We start from the raw sequence: 18,826 nt of genomic DNA, 5'->3' as shown, positions 1-18,826 counted from the left end.
CATACTCCAGTTTAAGCTTTCACCTGTCCCACAGGACATCAGTGCCAGAATAGCCCTGCTCACGATTGGTCATTTTCATTGAGTGGCTCTCCATTGCAGAACATGAAGGAGAATGTCTGTATGAAACATTTGACTATAAATTTGTGAAAGTATGCAACAAGGTTAAAGATACAGTATAAAGTAAAATTCCATCTACAGGGTCTTGATGAGGCTTCTACAGGGTTAGTGATAAAACATTCCTCTATAATATCTGCTGAAACTTTTTAAATCAAGACTTTAATAATAACCACCAATAGCCATCAACTTCAGAACACCAAATGTTTTAAGGAGCTGAACAGCCTTGAGAACAAATGTTGATATTTGTGTCCTGCAGCCTGGGACAGCATAGCCAGCAGCCAGAGAGCGAACCACTCAAATACATGAAAGAGAGTATGTGACGGGTCGTAGAGAAACCTGCCTGCGTCTGCTAATCTTCGTGTTTACCGATCACATTTGGACGGGAGAGAGTCTGTATAGGTTGTCCAACACTGTTTGAACGAACTGGGGCAGTGTTCTCTAAACCGTTTCTGTCCTGAAGACTGATGGAGCATGTTCTGGAAAAGGTTCTGATGCTTTAGATAAAAGCAGTCTTGTATGAAGTACCTAAAAGGGATACTTGAGTAAAAGTACAAGTATCTTACCAGAAAATGACTTTAGTAGAAGTTTAAGTCACTTTTTTACAATACTACTCAGGTAAAAGTATTAACAAAAGTGAGGAGTTAGGGTTGAGCCATGGTAGCTGAGATCAACTGGAAGGTTGTGGGTTCAATTCCTGGCTCTGCTAGTCTGTATGTGTCCTTGGGCAAGACACTTACCCCATGTTGCAGCGTGTGAATAGGTATAAAAGATCATCAAGACCAGAAAAGTGCTCCATAAATACAACTCTTCCTCTTCTGATTTGATTTGGTAGTAATAAGTTACTAAGATAGATAGGAAAATATAGTGGAGTAAAAGTACAAGTTGCTAGAAATACAAATAACAAAGTAAAGTACAGATATGTGAATTTTGTACCTCAGTACAGTAACAAAATATTTGTACTTGGTTACATTACAGCACCGGATAAAATAACAAGCAGAATGTCTTTGTGGACTGAAGCTTGTGCTGATGTTCATATCATCAAAGATCAGCTGTCACACTAATCCACTAACTCCTGCAGAGATGGCCCGTGGGCTTGCTCACGTCAACTCTCATCAGCACATTTCACTCTGCGACAGTGTAGCGTAGCCTTGGACCCTCGGTCATCGTTGTAGAGGACAAAAAGCAGAGGTGAGAGGACACAGTCCTGTGGGGAGCAAGTTATGGTCGGAGTAGATGTTGTAGACGAGAACTGTCTGTGATCTTTAGGTCAGAACGTCCAGTATACACACAATTTGTTGGTCATCCAGTTTTGTCGATACTGGACTTTGTAACTAACAGATTACAGTACGTTCTGATCAAAGATAAAACTTTACCACACCCTGTGTGCACTGTTATGACAAAATCTAAACAGAAGATTGAATATGTTGAATATATAGAATGTCAAGGCCTTGCAGGAAGCTCAGATTTCACTGGACAAATGTCATAGAGTTTATATGAGCTTGTTTTGTTGAAATATGTCATTTTGCTTGGTCAGTCTGGTTTCCATCATTCCAAGATGGTGACAGCAGCAATGCTGGCATTAACCTACACCCTTTATTTTGTGTTCATTGTTGTTTATATTACTTGCAGCACTTTTCCTACCTCTTTATTGACTGCTGTCAGATCTTATCTTTGGGGCATGAAAACCTTCCTATATACTGAATGCAATTATAGCTAAATATCATTCTTCAGAATCACAACACCATCTTTTTATTTTATGCAATCACACAGTATTTAGGTATTGTAACACAATCTAGACATTATGCATTTAGCCATATAGGAACCTTTTTGTAAGGCATATACTCACAGTCAAAGAACAGTTAGGTCAGTTATATAAAGTAAATGCAAATAATTGTAACTTAACAATATCAGTTAAAGCGGGACTATATGGCCAAAAACGTTATCATATTTAACATCAGTTGATATATAATAATTGTGCTAAAAATCAGATAACCAAGGTTAGATATTTGCTCAGTAAGTTCTTTAAATTGTTTTTACAACTTTAGGTTGTAAAACAAACAGTTCACACATCAGACACATCATCTCAAATTGTGCTCATAAAAATGAGAAAACATAAATATTTTAGAACTCTTTAAATTATATATTTGGCAAATAACTAAATTCACCTTTTTATATTCAAATGTTAGCCGGCTCACTGGGCTTCTCTGAGAAATCAGAGATTAATCAAACACAATATTCAACAAATTATTCTGTTCAGGAATGCAAGTAAATAACTATAATTTGACATTTCAATAAATAAATAATAAAGTGTTTTACATTTTTTTTCTTTTTTTTTGGAAAACAGTGCATTTGAAAATGCATGGCAAACAATAATAATTATATTTTAGCATTACAAATAGAAATTATTTTTTGTTTGTTTGTTAATGTGTTTATTTGATAAGCTCTGTATGTACTGAACAAAGCGGTGTGTTGGGTCAATTCTGTGTAAAAACGTGTCTGTGACGTTGTTTGACAGAAGCAGTTGATCGATCACTTGTTTCGGTTTCAAGTTACAAATTGCGCAGTTAAGTTACACAACTGCACCCGGTGACGGACGTGATGAAACAGGTCAGCTGACTGATGACGTATGATGGGAGTAAAGAAGTAACCTTCACTCACAGGGAGGACGTGTACGCGAGTCACGAGTGAGAAGGAGACACACAAGTCTGAAGAAGGCCGTTAGAAACGTGTGAACAAAAGGTAAGAGTGTTGTTAGGATAACAGTTACGCTTTCTTCTAGTTGTTGTTACTTGTGTTGCGGTATTTAATGCGACTTAAACCGGATTTTGCCGGTTCCTTTCGTGTGCAACGTGGTCTAAAAAAGCCGGTACCGGTGTTTCCGGCGTTTTACGAGGCACGTGTTCTCGACGAAATTACGTCCACTTCACTCACATCACAAAGGTTTATATTAATGTAACTTAAACTTAAATTTTTTACACAGACTTGCGATAATTTGTATTTAACCTGATATAAGTGGTCCGTGAAAAATGTAGTTTACCTCGGACCACATTTTCATTAAACTCTAAATCTGAAAACAATCACACACATGGATAATGTGCCGTTTACATTGTCTTATCAGTACAATGTGAGAGATTACCTAAAACCATTTTGTAACAATGGATCAGTTGTGCAACATGGAACTGAACTCCCCCTAGTGGTCGAATGAATACATGTTGTTTTTTTGTCATTTTAAAATGAAAACAACTTGACTCGCATAATTGTGATGTTAATTTATAAAAGACACATCAGTTTCAGTGAATATGTGACTAACAGTCTTGTATTAATTGCCTAAAAGGGGTACTTGAGTAAAAGAAGAAGTATCCTACCAGAAAGTGACTTTGGTAGAAGTTGAAGTCACTGACATGTAGTGTATTTAAGTATCAAAAGTAATTTTCTGATATAAAATGTACATATGTTTTAAATTAAGTATTAAAGTGGAGGCGCGAGGCTTGAGCAGCGGTGGCTCAGTGGTAGGGCGAGTTGTCTTTCAACTGGAAGGCTGTGGGTTGAATTTCTGGCCCTGCAAGTCTATAATTGTGTGCCTGAGCAAGACACTTGACCCCATGTTGAAGCGTGTGAATGGGTCAATGGCAAGACTGTAGTGTAAAGCAGATCATCAAGACTAGAAACTCTTCCTCTTCTGATTTGATTTGGCAGTAATAAGTAACTAAGATAGATAGGGAAATAGCGCTGTATAATTACAGACCATTACCAACCCTGCTTCTGATTTTATTTGGTCGTTATGAGTAACAAAGATAGTTAGAGGAAATGTAGTGGAGTTAAAGTAAATGTTGCAAGACATATAAATAACATGGTACAGATACAGATGTGAATTTTGTACTTAAGTGCAGTGACAATTGTTACAACAAGGCAAAGAAAGGAAAAGTCTGAAGCTCAAGGCTTATTTTCTTATCTATAGTCCATGTAATGATAACCCAGAATATTACTTAGAAAACAGAAAAAACAAGTAATCGTCTTTGTTAATCTTACATGTGAACGATTTTAACGCCACAGAAGTATACAGTTTAATAATCAGTTATGTCATGAAACTCATCTGTAAGTTACATTTAAGTTTTCCACTAGTCATGTGTCAAAGATGCACAATGCTTTTAAGATAAGATAGTCCTTTTATTAGTGCCGCAATGGGGGTATTTAGTGTCACAGCAACAACGACAGTAAAGATAAAGGTAATAATAAACATTGATTATTTTCAAACCTGGGAGAGTACCATATAGAAAATTATCGACAATAAGACTAAGAATAAAAAAATAATCTAGATTATAGATAGTTACCAGTATGAGCTTGATATTATAGTATAAAAATGATTTTGAAGTGTACTCTCCTTCCCTTCATACATTCTAAGGTCATTAAAGTGAGCTGTCCTGTGTGTTTCTCCAGAACACAAATCATGCCTGCAGACATTGCGAAAGGTAAAAAGGCATTTGTCCAGAAGTGTGCCCAGTGCCATACAGTGGAAGAAAATGGGAAGCACAAGGTTGGACCTAACCTTTGGGGTTTGTTTGGACGCAAAACAGGCCAAGCACCAGGTTTCTCCTACACTGATGCTAATAAAAGCAAGGGTAAGTTTTCGTGTGTGTGTGTGTGTGTTCACATAGTTCTATAAATCATGCTGCTGCCAGTCTAAAACATGGTTCTCCTCCTTGTTCACTTTATTTGTAGGCATCGTCTGGGGTGAAGACACCCTGATGGTTTATCTGGAGAACCCCAAGAAATACATTCCAGGAACAAAGATGATCTTCGCTGGCATCAAAAAGAAGAATGAGCGTACTGACCTCATAGCATATCTAAAGTCTGCAACCTCCTAACGAAGTCTTCCACTTAACCGTTGCTAGTTTTTGCATCTGGACAAACTGCTCAAGAGGCTTGTGATTGTTTTTTTTTTTTTTTTCAGAATTGAGAACAACAAGCAGTCTTGAGTGGTGTTGACATAAGTTGCCATTTTGTCACAGCTTTTGTTTCTGATATCTGGTCCAATTTTGTGATTGACGGAATTTTATTCCCTGGTTTTAACAGGTGCCTTTTTTGTACCATTAAATTATCAGACCCTATACTGTGCATTCTGAATGTAGAAACGAGAAGCTGTGTATTATATTTGCCAACTGACTGTCATCTAGTATTTAGTGTCTCTATATTTTCATGATTTATTCGAGATGTCTTAATTTTGTTTCCCCTGTTCCTAATTTGATGACACACCATTGGTCTTAATATGTCCCCCTTGAATTTGCAAGTTGAATAAAACTAAACATTGACTTTGAAAGTTGCTTGACTGGACATTTTTTCCAGAATTGAATGATAATTGTTCATGGCAGGCTTTTTTTTTTTTTATTACTAATGCAGTAGAGTTGTGGAACAGATGAATAATGTCACATGATCCATCCCAGAGTGAAAGCAAGTCCTCAAGTTGCTGTCAAGCAGTTTTTCTTGGATGGATAAATATTAATGATTAGTCACTGCAGTACAGCAGGTGTGGTGTTCTATTGTGTGTAATTGTAGCTTCTCTTTCTAAAATAATGAAGTAACTTAAAACTCCGTCCATCCATCTTCTGACACTTTATCCTCCACATGAGGGTCACGGGGGAGCTGTGCTAATCTCAGCTGACATAGGGCTATAGTAGGGGTACACCCTGGACAGTTCGCCATATGTGTCCCATCACAGGGACACATGCATAGACAAACTACTGTAACTTAAAATTCCTTGAATCTATTTGAGGTTGGGGTCACAGGTTCAAATTTTGTGGGGTCATTTGACATGAGCAGGTTCTTCATTTTGACCATGAGACTTTGTATTCAATCAAACTGCATGTAGGCAAAATGTGGCATAAGAAAGATGTGTGGTTTTGTCTTTGAATCATTATCTCACAGTTAAATCCGTGAGGGGGAACAGCCCCACTGACTGCATCCACATTCCTACTCAAAGTCGTGGAGTACTGCTCCCTCTAGCGTTCAAACATCAAACCTGCACTGAGACTCGGTAATAACGTATATAGGAATTTGATTTTCTGAAATGCTTCTTGTGTCAATAAAAGTCGCCGCTGTGCAACTAAATCATCCAGACTTACTGCAGAGTCCCATATTTGACAAAGTTTGGCGGATATGGAAATGAATGTAATAAGCGAGTCGCAGCATCTATTATTGATGCTGAAACACACGCGTCTTCAGGCGGCAGTCACTCACTTTGATTACTCCTGTCAGCTTTGCAGTGCCATCATCACCAAAGGCTTTACACTGGGAACGCAGAGGAACCCATTATGTTGACGGTGCTGAAGCATAATCTCATGAAATAATAATAATAATGCACCCGTATGGTGGTGGTGGGGGGCTGTGCTTTTATTAAGCATATACATTTATATTAGCTGGGAATTATTGCTGAATGTAATAATTATTACCACAGTGATCCTCCATGTTGATGAATTAGATGGTTTTTTTTTTAAATCATGCCATACACTTGTGTGGATGATGAGGAGGTGATCACCATCCTCGGCATCATCTCCATCATACTTAGAGAGAAGAGGGCACGCGGTTCAGATGGCTGGAGGGCTGACTGCTGAGGCGAGTCTGAGCTCCCAGTGTTTGTGTGACGACGCGCGCGTCAGCGGGACAGAGCCAACCACAGCCAGCGTCATTTGCACAAGAGAAGACCCATACGACGGAGATGCTCGGTTGTGGCTCTGTGTCAGGTTCCCTTTCGCCCGTGAAAGTCCACGCGAGCCTGCATTTGCTCTCACGCCGGGATGCTTCAGACCAGTTTTAAAATGATGTTCAATTAGGTGGACGATGTGGAAATGATGTGGAGGGGAGTTCTGGTGCGCAAAGGGAGTCTCCATCCTTCTTCTCCCCATAGAGTGGAAACTGGATACACAGCCAGAACTGTAAGGGGTGTTCCCGGCATATGGATCTTGGAAGTTGTGCTTTTCAAACAATTCTCCACTTTAGCCCTCAGCAAAAGCCCCATCGATGGTATTTTTCTGCGCGACTTCATAGATTTGGTTCACTGAGGGCCATCAGAAGAAGAGCCATGGCAGTGCCAAATATGGTGTTCTCTGATGTGGAAAGTTTTCTGGACTCGCATCCCGAGTTGTTCGAGGACTACCTGAACAGAAAGGGGAATTATGGCATGGTGGAGAAATGGCTCAAGAATCACCAGGCGAGCAAAAGTCCGGCGACGGCTCCTCCAGCTGAGCCGAGAGAGGAGAAGACGACCAACGCGCGCAAGGACAGCTGGGCGAGCAAATGTGATGGACTGCAGCGGAGAGCCTCGCAGAGGGAGCTGCGCAAAACTTTCGCCAGATCAAAGGCCATCAATGTGAACCGGACATACGACGAACATGTCAACTCCAGGGCCCAGGAGCCGCTGACGAGCATGAGGAGGAGAGCTCTGTTGAGGAAGGCGAGCTCTTTGCCCCCGACCACTGCGCACATCCTGAGCGCACTGCTGGAGTCCAGAGTCAACATCCCCCAGTACCCTTCCACGGCCGTGGATTTTAAATATTACCTCAAAGAACACAACGAGAGAGAGTTTTTCCTGGAGCTTGTAAAAGACATTTCTAACGACTTGGATATAACGAGTCTCAGCTACAAAATCCTGGTGTTTGTTTGTATCATGGTCGACGCAGACCGGTGCTCCTTGTTTGTAGTGGAGGGGACCGGTAACAAGAAGACACTGGTGTCCAAATTCTTTGACGTGCACGCGGGGACCACATTTTTACCCTCAATAAATTCAGACGAAGTTCAAGTTCCTTGGGGGAAAGGGATCATTGGATATGTGGCTGAACACGGGGAGACAGTAAACATCCCTGACGCTTATCAGGTGCTTTGCTTCGCTCTGCTCCTCTCCGTGCACGCGTCACGCGTGTGTGCATCTGCATGAGTCACACAGGAAAAAAAAAAAAGAGAGAGATCTTTTTCTCTGTTTTACCTGTCACAGTCATCACCAGTCAAACAGTGCAACAGAGCTGAGTTCACTGCAACCAACACCAACAGAGAAAACACAAAACACCACTGATACAATTAAGGCGATAAAAGAGAAGAGTAATTCTGTTTTGACTTTGTTGGTTTGTTATTGCCTTGTGTCTGCATTGAGTTTGAAAACTAGGGCAGTATGTGTGATTACATGGAACTGTTTAATGATGCCCCTGAAAACTCCTTTTCAGACAAGTCCAAGCAGGTCTCCCCTTTGCTGACCAAACAATTGCAGCAGAAATGAAGAGCTACTGTACAAAAATACAGAAGCTGTCTCAGCAACACACATGTCAAGACACTTTGTCCGGGCAAAATGTTACTGAACAAACCTCAAACCTGAGCTCTGATGAGTCACACGCTGAAGTGCAATGACATCTCAGGGGAAACAGTCGAGTTTTCACATCAAGTGTCTAACATTTGTCTTATTCTGTGCCTGTGGATTGCAGGATCGTCGCTTCAGCTATGAAATTGACAAGCTGACAGGATACAAGACCAAGTCACTGTTGTGCATGCCGATACGCAACAGTGACGGAGAGATCATTGGAGTCGCTCAGGCCATCAACAAGAACTCGAGTGGAGATCTCTTCACTGAAGATGACGAGAAGGTGAGTTCATTATGACTGGGAGTCAAAATGCTAAATGAGCTCCTTGTCTCCCAGTCCCCACATCCTCTCTAAACGGCCCCACGGAAAGTTTAAATTAAATTGCCACTAAGTGTAAAGGGACAGTATCAGTCACACCGAATACCACCACAGACGTATAGCCGATTAAATGAATGGTCCAGTGTGTCAGAGTTAGTGACATCTAATGGTGAAACTGCAGATTGTAAGAAACAGGGGACTCCTTCGCCCTCTCCTCTTTTATCCCAGCTGTGTCAGCGAAATATGGTGACCTTTGCATCATCAGCTACTGCTTCTAAACAAAACATGTACACTCTGGCTGTTTTGTCTGTTTGGGCTGCCGTAGAAGAATGGTGGATGAAGATGGTGGCCTCCATAAAACAAGGCCCTGTATATACAGTAAAAGGCTTTTTGCTAAGGACACTAGATATTTTATTTTTTTTATTTTAAAGCACTTATTCACGTATCCAAACATTCATATGGAAGGATATGTACAAAATCTCTCAATACATCTTCTGAAATATTATACAGTATACTGGGCCTTAAATAAAAAAAATCGCGTTTATTCATTTTAATGAATGGATTAAAAGACATGGCCACACGTTTGAGCCCTGGTTGGAACAAGGGCCTTTCTGCGTGGAGTTTGCATGTTCTCCCCCTGTGTGTGTGGGATAAGGTGAATTGGACACTCTAAATTGACCATAGGTGTGAGTGTGAGAGTGAATGGTTGTTGTTAGTCTGTATGTGGCCCTGTGATGGACTGTGATGGACCCCCCCCCCCCCGCGACCCTCATGTGGAGGATAAAGTGGTAGAAGATGGATGGATGGACAGATTGAAAGACAGATCAAATTCAAACTTTCATAATCTTTTCATGCTTGTGAGTCATTAAACAGAATAGCAAATAAGAAGTTAATACAGCATAGTATTGCAATATTTTCCTTGGCAATATTGTGTTGATGCTCTGATTCCAAGTATTGATATTTTGTTAAGTTGTGAACGAGATTGTAAACTGTTCCAGGTTTTTGGATGTGTTGTTTTTTAATTCACTGTTCAAACCACCTGTAGCAGTGCAGCAGTCCACATGTGTATGCAGTGAATTACATTAGACTATAGGTGGTCAGGTGGAGCAGGTTTCAGTGACTGTATTGGTCATTCCGTGTTTATGATTCTTCCAGTTTGCATAAAGAGTCTTTTATCTAAAGACAAGACAGATGTCGACAGAGCTTTCACTTGGCAATATCATTTGCGGTTGGAAAAAGTAAAAAAAAAAAGGTAATATAGCAATATTTTCAATATCGCAATAATATGTTATTGTGGCATAAACATTGTGATGATATCATATTGTGAAGCCTCTCGCGCTTCCCACTCCCAGTAATGTGGTAGATTGGATACAGGCACCTGTGTGGCAGGGCACTGGGGATAGAAAGGCTGTGTCTCGTGGAAAAAGCTTCACATCTACACTGACTGGTACAAAATGTGGGTCAGACATTCCTGGTTCCCCGATAGTGTTTCCTAATCGCTGTAGTGATACGCTGCTGTTTCTTTGATTAGAGCGTCTAATATTTGAACAAATGCATCAAAAATAATGACATTTCCACGCACATAAAAAGCAATTGTTGGTATGTTACCAGACAACGGAGATGGTAACCATTACCTTCGGATCATCAGTATGTTAGAAATATCATTGTAAGCATGTTGTCAGGCTGACATTAGCACTATAGGCTCAGTGGTGCAGCTTAACTAATCTGCCAGCGTGGCGTTAGACTCTGAGGGTCTTTATTATTGCTGCACTGGGAAGTGTATTGCAGAGGAAAGACTGAAGTAAATGCTTGTCATCCTCATGATTCATGTGTGACATTTCACAGATGGTTCTTAGTTCTTTTTTGACAGTGCACACTGTTTGGTGGTGTAAGCGTAGCAGAGCACTGACGACGTGAACAGTGGGAATGTTTTCACAGACTTTGCTTGTTTCATTTAATAGTTAAACCAGATTTCCTGCTGTTGCTTTGGTAACAATATTTTTTTTTTTGCTGTGACAATACCGTACACAACAAAAAAACCTTCATTGGGATGGATAAAGAAAATCTCACCTGACACTATCTGCACCACATATACAGTACACGTCACCCCCGTCCTTTCATCTTACATCCGCTTTTTTCATTTTCACTTTTCTTTATTTCACTAACTGTACATTCTGTATGTTGTCTGATAAACACCAGTTCGTGTTTTAGTTCTTTACTCTGTCTGAATGTAACATATATTCATTATTTAAAGAATCCACTCAACTCCCCGTGTCTGCTGTGCGGCCCTGAAAAGAGACTCAGTGCTCAGTTTCTAGCTGGGTCACAGGTTTTCTCTCGGTATCATCCAATTTTTCTAAGGCAGTATCCAAAGGGGCCAGGGTGCCGACGCTGTACCAACAAGAATAACAACCATAAAATCTGTGAGGAATCTAATTTGTTAGCACTTTACTTGTGTGTGTTGAGCATCCATCTTTAACGTAGTGTTGCCATTTAGAGTTATGTGATTTTGAATGGTTTCCAAAGAGCTACAGTGGAGTATTCCATTTATTACAGTGGAGCTGCTCAGCGAGAATCACATCAGTCCCCAGTACAAATGTGGACATACATACATTTGTATGAAAAATGGGGAGAGAGAGATACTTTAATGGGTGAAGTATACACATGTAATGCACTGAGCCAGCCTTATGTTTCTGAACGCTTGCTTATTTAGCCGTCACAAGAGATACACACGGAGCATGTGATTGTCAATAAACACACTTGAATAGATGTAGCAGGAAGGCGGTGAGAAGCACATGCGCTTATTGCGGCTATGATGAGCCCCTAAAGGGTAGAATAGATTAAACATGAAAGCACAAATTGAGCTATGGCTTTATTTGAGAGTTGGGTGTCACAGTGGCAAATGACTGTAGCTTTTATTCTATCATTTGTTTTCCGTCAAAGCTCTACTGTCAAAAAATTCTATCCATTGTTCAAAAGCGATGTCAGATTCTTCTTCTTGCCCTTGTTTTGAGTGTGTTTCACACTGAATTAACATCACACTAATGCTTGAGATGGCTACAGCTGAATTAGTAATGAAATGCAACGCTTGCTTCGCAGTGAGCTCCTCACGCTGCACAGCTGCATCTTTGCGTTTTATGGATATTGGAAAAAAGAAAACGTGTCAGTTTTTAAATCATTAAGTGACGCCGCATTAGAAAGTCATTAAAGACATTAATGCACATTTATTAAGACAAATGCTGTTTGCCACACACTGGAAACTTGCAGGATAATTAAAACATCATATGTTCACAGTATTTGTTTGTTTATGCATTTGAATCAACTTTAGCTGACAATAAAGTAGCAGCTACTCTCACTGGAGTGCACACAAAATGGCTGGTTTTATCTGACTTAATGTTCTGTTGATACCCTGCAGAAATAATATTGGTTGGACAAGGTTTCAGCCAATGTATAATATCTCATAATCACCTGTAGAATAATGCACTTTATCTTGCATTGTTGATTTAATTTTTTGCAATGTCGTACATGAAATGCATTATTCACAGAAAGGCATTTTCATACATTTTCTCTTAATATGATGCCAGCTACATCACGCAGCTTCCATCTGCCAAAAGAGTTTAACATTTTGTGTGAGTTGATTGGCAAATAGCAATTCTCCTCTCACCACTGTCCTCCTTCTGGCTTTCAGACTTCCTGTCAAATTGTCGAGCAGCAATATTGTAATAACCACTTTCACACAATTTTCCAATGTAAATGCAGTGCTAAAGAAGAGAGAACACAATTACATCTGGGAGTCTCATGTTTGCAATATATTCCTGGACAATATTAGGTAATCGGAATTTATACAGTGTATTATACAAATATACCAAGTCTTGTGTGACTGCAAGTAAAGTGTTCTTTAAATGGCCTTGCGTGTTGTTGAAGTGCACCTATGAAATGGTTGCTGTGTGAAAGTTCTGTGGCAAAAACAAAGCAGAAATCATGGACATATGTAGCTGATTTATTAATTTCTCAAAAAAGGAGCAAAACAGGATACTGAACGTGAACTTTAAAAGTACCTCCAATACTTTCCTCAACTGCAAAGATGTGTTTAATTTGCTAATTATTTAAAGAGTATAAACATTTGTGGACCTAAAATTGTGCCTTCTGGGAGGCCTGAGAGGGACGTTGAATCTTCTTACCAGAGAATCTACATTGCTTTAGTTGGAAATTGGTTTACTTGCATAGAAAAATGCCTGATTAGAAAAGTCAATTTACACTCTAGTCAATTTGGGGAAAGTTTGAACATCACATTTGAACAAAATGTCCGTTAATTTGTTAATTTCAAGGTGACTGTGCACTGACTGTGTCAGAAATGTTAGTTGCACCTATAGCCCTTAGTTTATGGGCTACAGGTGGGTTGTGAGACGAAGCTGGGGACAAGGAAAAGAAACATCGGGACAGGTTTTACACCTGCAATTAATGTAAACCGATGTTTCATGTGCAATATAAAATTGAATTTTTAATCTATATTTTAAACTAATTGAGTCTTCGTGTTGCGTTGTTAAGTCATAACTGTAGAATTTAGATTAAAAAAAATGCATTAGGAGAAATGATTGTCAGTCTGTCAGAGTGTACGCTGCAGAAACCCTGCAGTGTGCATTCATTCTATACTTAGGTCAATAATAATAATAACAATAATCTGTTATTATGTTTAAATAGACTCACAAATTATTGATAGCAGCCTTGACCAAAAAGTCCCTTCATGGCAAAAATATAAGCTATATTCTATATATATATATATCAAGCTGTCAGTGAGCTCAAGCATGTCTCGATGTTTTTCAACATTAAATAGTAACGCAGATAACATTAATTGGTGTTCGATGTGCTGTCGTTCAAGTGTAAGGGTAGGTCACACACACTTTAAACTTGAGGAAAAGTATCATGTTCTATGCACTAGGTTCTTTTATGACCACAGGACGATTCATGTGAGGAGCAGTAACTGTTTACCCAAGGTGATCATGTTACTGCACCAATGCAACATCTGCTGCTGAGCTATTGTGACCTCCCCTTTGCTCCCGGCTTTTTCCATGTACCTGCAATGTGTAGAACAATTTAATTATTTATGGATAATAGCTATTGAGCTGGACTGCTGCTGTAGTATAGCGTTTACTAGCGGTGTCGTAATATTACTCATACATTACAGCCAGTCAATACAGAATATCTCACCTGCGTTGTTTGCCTCTGTGAGGGTAACACTTTGTAAATCGTGACACTTTTGAGAAAGGTGGGGAATGTTACATGTTATTCATGCTGCTGCGTGTATTGATATTCATGTTGTGAACATAAAACATTGACTTGCTTTTTCATTTAATGAGGTGTGTCGATTCATGTTGCATTTTTATTTGATGTAATACCCTCAAAAGAATCATTGCTTACAAAACTGCTTTTCAAATCTAGGGGGTCCCACATGAGATAAGGAGAAAATTGAGATCCTTTTTTTTTTCTCTTGGCAAAACAACACTTTACCTTGAAAGTGAGCACCGCTTTGTAAATCAAATACTAGTTAGTATTTGTGGGCTAAGTGGACAAAGCAAGTGTGGGCTTTGTAATTTATCTAGGTTTGCCTTATATTAAAATTCCAGTTGTGCTAAAGGAAGTCATTGGGGTTTGAGAGCTGACTGTCCTCAAGGCCTTGGCCAGTGACTTTTGTTATTAAACCACTCTTTACTGGTCAGTCCACAGGCAAAAATGTCTTGTTTGTAATGCAACCTTGTATAATGGCCTGGCTGACAGAATGTAATTAGAGAGAGCAGTGCTTTTCTTGGGTTTGCCTGTTAGTTCCACAGGCAGATCCATAGCCAGATCCCTGAAGTCCAGCTCGCTAATGAATCTGCTCCTGCTGGGGCTATTGATGGCCACTGCCTTTCAGGAAGATCATTATTAGAGAATTCCAAAGGACAGCTGAAATAGCATTATGTCGGAGCTTATTGCCCAGCATCATCTGTTCTCTGTGTGAAAACAATAGCACGCAGCACTTGATTATGTGTAATGACTGAATTAAAGGCATCAAGTTCATTTACTCATTAGCATGACGGAGTCATATTTCACATGTTATGATTAGAAATTAATTTGATTCAGTGATTTAATTTGCATTGTGCTTAACAGGATCATAATGTGCACTTCAGTCAGCGCAGGTTTCTGTTTGTGAGGGTGTCGAGTCGTTGAATTTATACAAATCTACTTTATTGGCACAAGATGTGCTCGTCAGAAACAAGCCAATGTTTCAAAATATGAGTTCTGGTTTACACATTACTGAGGATTTATAAATGCAAACATTGCATTTTTTTTTGTCTCTGCTCCACCATTGTGTGTACTGTACAGTACATGCTCTCCCATTGTTCTGCACATTCATCAATGTGTTGCCTAGTATGGTGCAAGCAGTGCTTTCCTGCCGTGGCTTTGCATTTAAATTCACTACCCCTGATAGAGTGAGGGGTTAAATCTACTGTATGAAGCTAACCCTGGAGACCTGTTTGATTGTTAAGAGAAACTGAAGCCATTAGAGCAGGCTCTCTCAGCCCTTTCCTCTCCGTGATGCCATTTTAGGGCTTAGATGATCGTGAACCCAGCAATTAGAGTTGCATGGTTGTCACGTGCATTGATAATCAATGGTGTGAGCACAAAAGTACGCTTCAAATGTATTACACCTAAATATCAAAAGAGTTTTAATACACATTTTGCGGGGGTGTTTTCCCCCCTCTCATGGATATGAAGAGAATTTTGTGTGTATTTCTGGCTCACTGTGGACTGATGCTATGTGTTTGTGATGGGAATGTTGTTACTGCTGAGTCCGTCAGTCTTTTTATAAATTGCAATGGGTGGGACTGGTGTACGCTGAGTGTATTTAAGTGTGTTTGCCCTGCTTGTATTGTCACATGAACAAAGAAGTTTTTACTCACTGAAAAATAGTTCCCCTGTAAACGGACAATACCTCCATCCATCCATATTCTACAGCCTCCACATGAAGGTCACGGTCTCGTAGTCTCAGCTGACATAGGGCAAAAGGTGGTGTACACCCTGGACAGATCGCCAGGGCCACATAGATACAAACAACCACTCTCACACATACAGTCAATTGAATCCCCATATTGCATGTTTTTTGGACTGCGGGGAGGAAACTGGAGAACTTGGAGAAAACCCATGCACACATAAGGAGAACATGCAAACTCCATGCAGAGAGGTCCTTGTTCTGATCGGGTCACGAACCTGGGTCTTCTTGCTGCAAAGGCAAGAGGGCTAACACTAACTGTGTGGCTCTGGAGAATAACTACTAAACTAAATGTACTAAATGGACCAAGGACGTTCTCTACACTAGATCAGATGCAGGTTGACAACCATCACAAGGATCACCACCGAATAGTAACACCAATCAGTAGGTGTTAGATGTCCAAAATATTATGACTGCTGTTGTTACTTTAGATTTGATATAGCCTATGTATAATCCACGTGGTTAGCACCTCACAGCAAGATGTTGAGACCTAAAGTGGTAGAAAGTGGATGGCTAGTCAGCTGATTTTACTCATAATTGATACTTGGTCATGTTGAACAACAGGATAAAGGTCCAGTTTTTATGATCAGTGTTTTATTTTGGCAGTAGTCTGCTCTGGGCGTTGTGAGATTTTGTTCACAAGTGGTAAAGTGGTCGTCATGTGACGGTGCTAGAACCATCTTCTAGACTTCTACCACTTTAAATCTGGGAAAAAAGTGGCAAAGACAAGGAAAATACTCAAATAGATGTGATCGGAAGGGATTATAAATGCAGCCAAATAGACAGGAAGTCTAAGAAAGTGAACTTAGAAAAAGTGTCTCAAAACCTATTTGTTTCCATACCTATAAATATCTATCATGTATTTGTATACCCGAGGTTACAAATGCATGAGACACTTATTGCGGGTTAATGTATTAGTAATTTTAACGATCAATCAAATATTATAAAAATTAATGTAATGTCTGTAACCTGTTTTTAACCAGGTCAGAGGTACACACAGCACATTTTCAGTAATGGCTCCTCACATGTTCATTTGTAGCTGATTTGTAAATGAAATCTCCCCTGAAAGGTGAAGGAGATATATCCCCGTATCAGCGGCCACAGCTGAGTAACTTGCCATTCATTTATTGTTGTAGTGTCCCTGCCCTCAGGTCGCACTGAAAGCTGGTAAATATTAGTGGGTTTGTTGTACTGATTGTCTTGTTTACACAGCAGCCAGATGCTCCACATAGATAGCCAAACAAAGAGGCAGCGTGAAGGAGCCACACAACCTAAATGGCATTGATTCCATGTTATGGGGCGCGAGTGTCTCTCAGATAAGACCCCAGTGTGGAGAAAGTGCAGTCGTACGGAATTTAACGTGCATGTTCCCATCGCAGCTGCTTTTTTCTTCACCTCTCTGCATCGTCTGTAGAAGCTGTCTAGTGCCTAGTGTTGTTCATTATGAACCAACAGATGTGAGAGAGGGAGAAATGCAGTTTGATTTGTGAGATTTCATGATGCATAATAACTATAGTCATTAGGCCGCATCAAGTGATTACATTATTTATGTGATGAAAATATGAGTGAAAGGGTATTTATATAATCAGCCCAAGGCATACGGAAGTATGAGTGTTCAGTCAAATTGTAAAATGTCAAGTGAATTGATTTATTTGCCCTTGAAGTAATGATGCCAGTGAAAGGCCACTTCTTATTTGTTCCAGTTGAAAAGCTTAGTTTTTCATGGATAAAAATATTACTTTGACTTTTTGATGTCTTTTTTTTCTTTTTCATTCCTTTAATCTTCATTTCTTTTACTCAGGCGTTGTTCTAAAATTAAACAATGCAAAGTGTAAATGTTCACACGTCCATTGTGTCTCACCGGCGCATACTGTGCGTCCACAAAGTCCAGAAAAATATGTTAAGTTATTTTTTTTTTCTTTCACTGATAACACACTTGTAAAGTGAAATCCCACCTTGTTCACAGCCATGCTGAACAGCCTGCATTGGCTCTTTGCTGACAAATAGTGTGAAAACGTTGGCCAGACTGTATCTCTGCCGTGTGCATGCTCTTGTAAACAAACAAGTACATTTAAATAAAAAAAAAAGTTAGTTATAAGTAAAGCTACTGAAGCTAGAGGCTTTTGTGCAGCAGGAGTATTTTGGTATTTTGTTAAAATCCTTACGCAGCATCATTTTTTCAGGTTGTCTGTCGTCCATCCGTGATAAATTTAGATGAACTGATTTGATTTTGTTGACAATCTTGTGACCTTACAAAGCACATTTTATGCCCACAATTGAGGAATTCATATTTTAATCATTGAAAAATGTCTACTTGGGCTAAAAGATTAAATGAAACATTTCTCTGGTGATCTGTGATCACATTTCGTGACAGCTGGCTGATTGGCGGAGTGTGTTTTTTTTTCTGTGTACAGCTCAGTAATGACTGTTCAACATGTCCACAGGTGCTACAGATGTACCTGCCATTTTGTGGCATTGCTATCTCCAACGCTCAGTTGTTTGCTGCCTCAAGGAAGGAGTATGACAGGAGTCGGGTAAGTACCCAACAGCCCCACCACCTCACCACTCCACAGCCCACCCCATCTCTGGAATTATTACTTCCTCCCCCCTGATGCTGCCATTGCAGCTGAGCATTGATCAGCTCCAGCCCACTTGTGATCGCATAGCAGCCCTGCATGGATGTTTTCTCTGGATCTCTAGATGGGAAAGGGGTGGGGGTGGGGGGGTTGTGGGCATGTTTCCAGATGAGGGTCTGGTCCATAATCTAAATCTCCAAGGGAATGTTTCAGTGAGCGCAGGATGGAAATGAGGAGAGCTCCCTTTACACCATATCATTTTGTGTGGTTGAGTTATTATTATTATTATTATTGTTATTAATAATAATAATAATAATAATAATAATAAAACTAATAATAATAAAACTAATAATAATAATAATAATAATAATAATAATAATAATAATAATAATAACAATAATAATGAAAAATAATAATGATTATAATAATGATAATAATAATAA

The 18,826-nt window shown here is 39.6% G+C and overlaps 2 protein-coding genes across 2 annotated transcripts in view; both read left to right on the top strand.

The window, feature by feature from the left end:
* Positions 1-2,698: 2,698 nt before the first annotated feature.
* Positions 2,699-5,434, top strand: LOC131455416 (cytochrome c-b). The gene is made up of 3 exons (XM_058623024.1): positions 2,699-2,856; positions 4,555-4,736; positions 4,837-5,434. Exons 2-3 carry the CDS (start codon positions 4,565-4,567, stop codon positions 4,980-4,982), a joined length of 318 nt encoding a protein of 105 aa, XP_058479007.1. The 5' UTR covers positions 2,699-2,856; positions 4,555-4,564; the 3' UTR covers positions 4,983-5,434.
* A 1,419-nt stretch (positions 5,435-6,853) lies between these two features.
* Positions 6,854-18,826, top strand: part of pde11a (phosphodiesterase 11a) — a 55,024-nt gene continuing 43,051 nt past the window's right edge. The window contains exons 1-3 of the mRNA XM_058623023.1: positions 6,854-7,984; positions 8,583-8,741; positions 18,252-18,341. Coding sequence (XP_058479006.1) covers positions 7,067-7,984; positions 8,583-8,741; positions 18,252-18,341 — 1,167 coding nt within the window. The 5' untranslated portion in view covers positions 6,854-7,066. The remainder of the gene's footprint in view (positions 7,985-8,582; positions 8,742-18,251; positions 18,342-18,826) is intronic.

Source organism: Solea solea, chromosome 2, assembly GCF_958295425.1.
Source record: "Solea solea chromosome 2, fSolSol10.1, whole genome shotgun sequence".
Lineage (NCBI taxonomy): Eukaryota > Metazoa > Chordata > Actinopteri > Pleuronectiformes > Soleidae > Solea > Solea solea.
The sequence above is the reverse complement of the archived record's forward strand: the minus strand, read 5'-3'. Positions and strand labels throughout refer to the sequence as shown.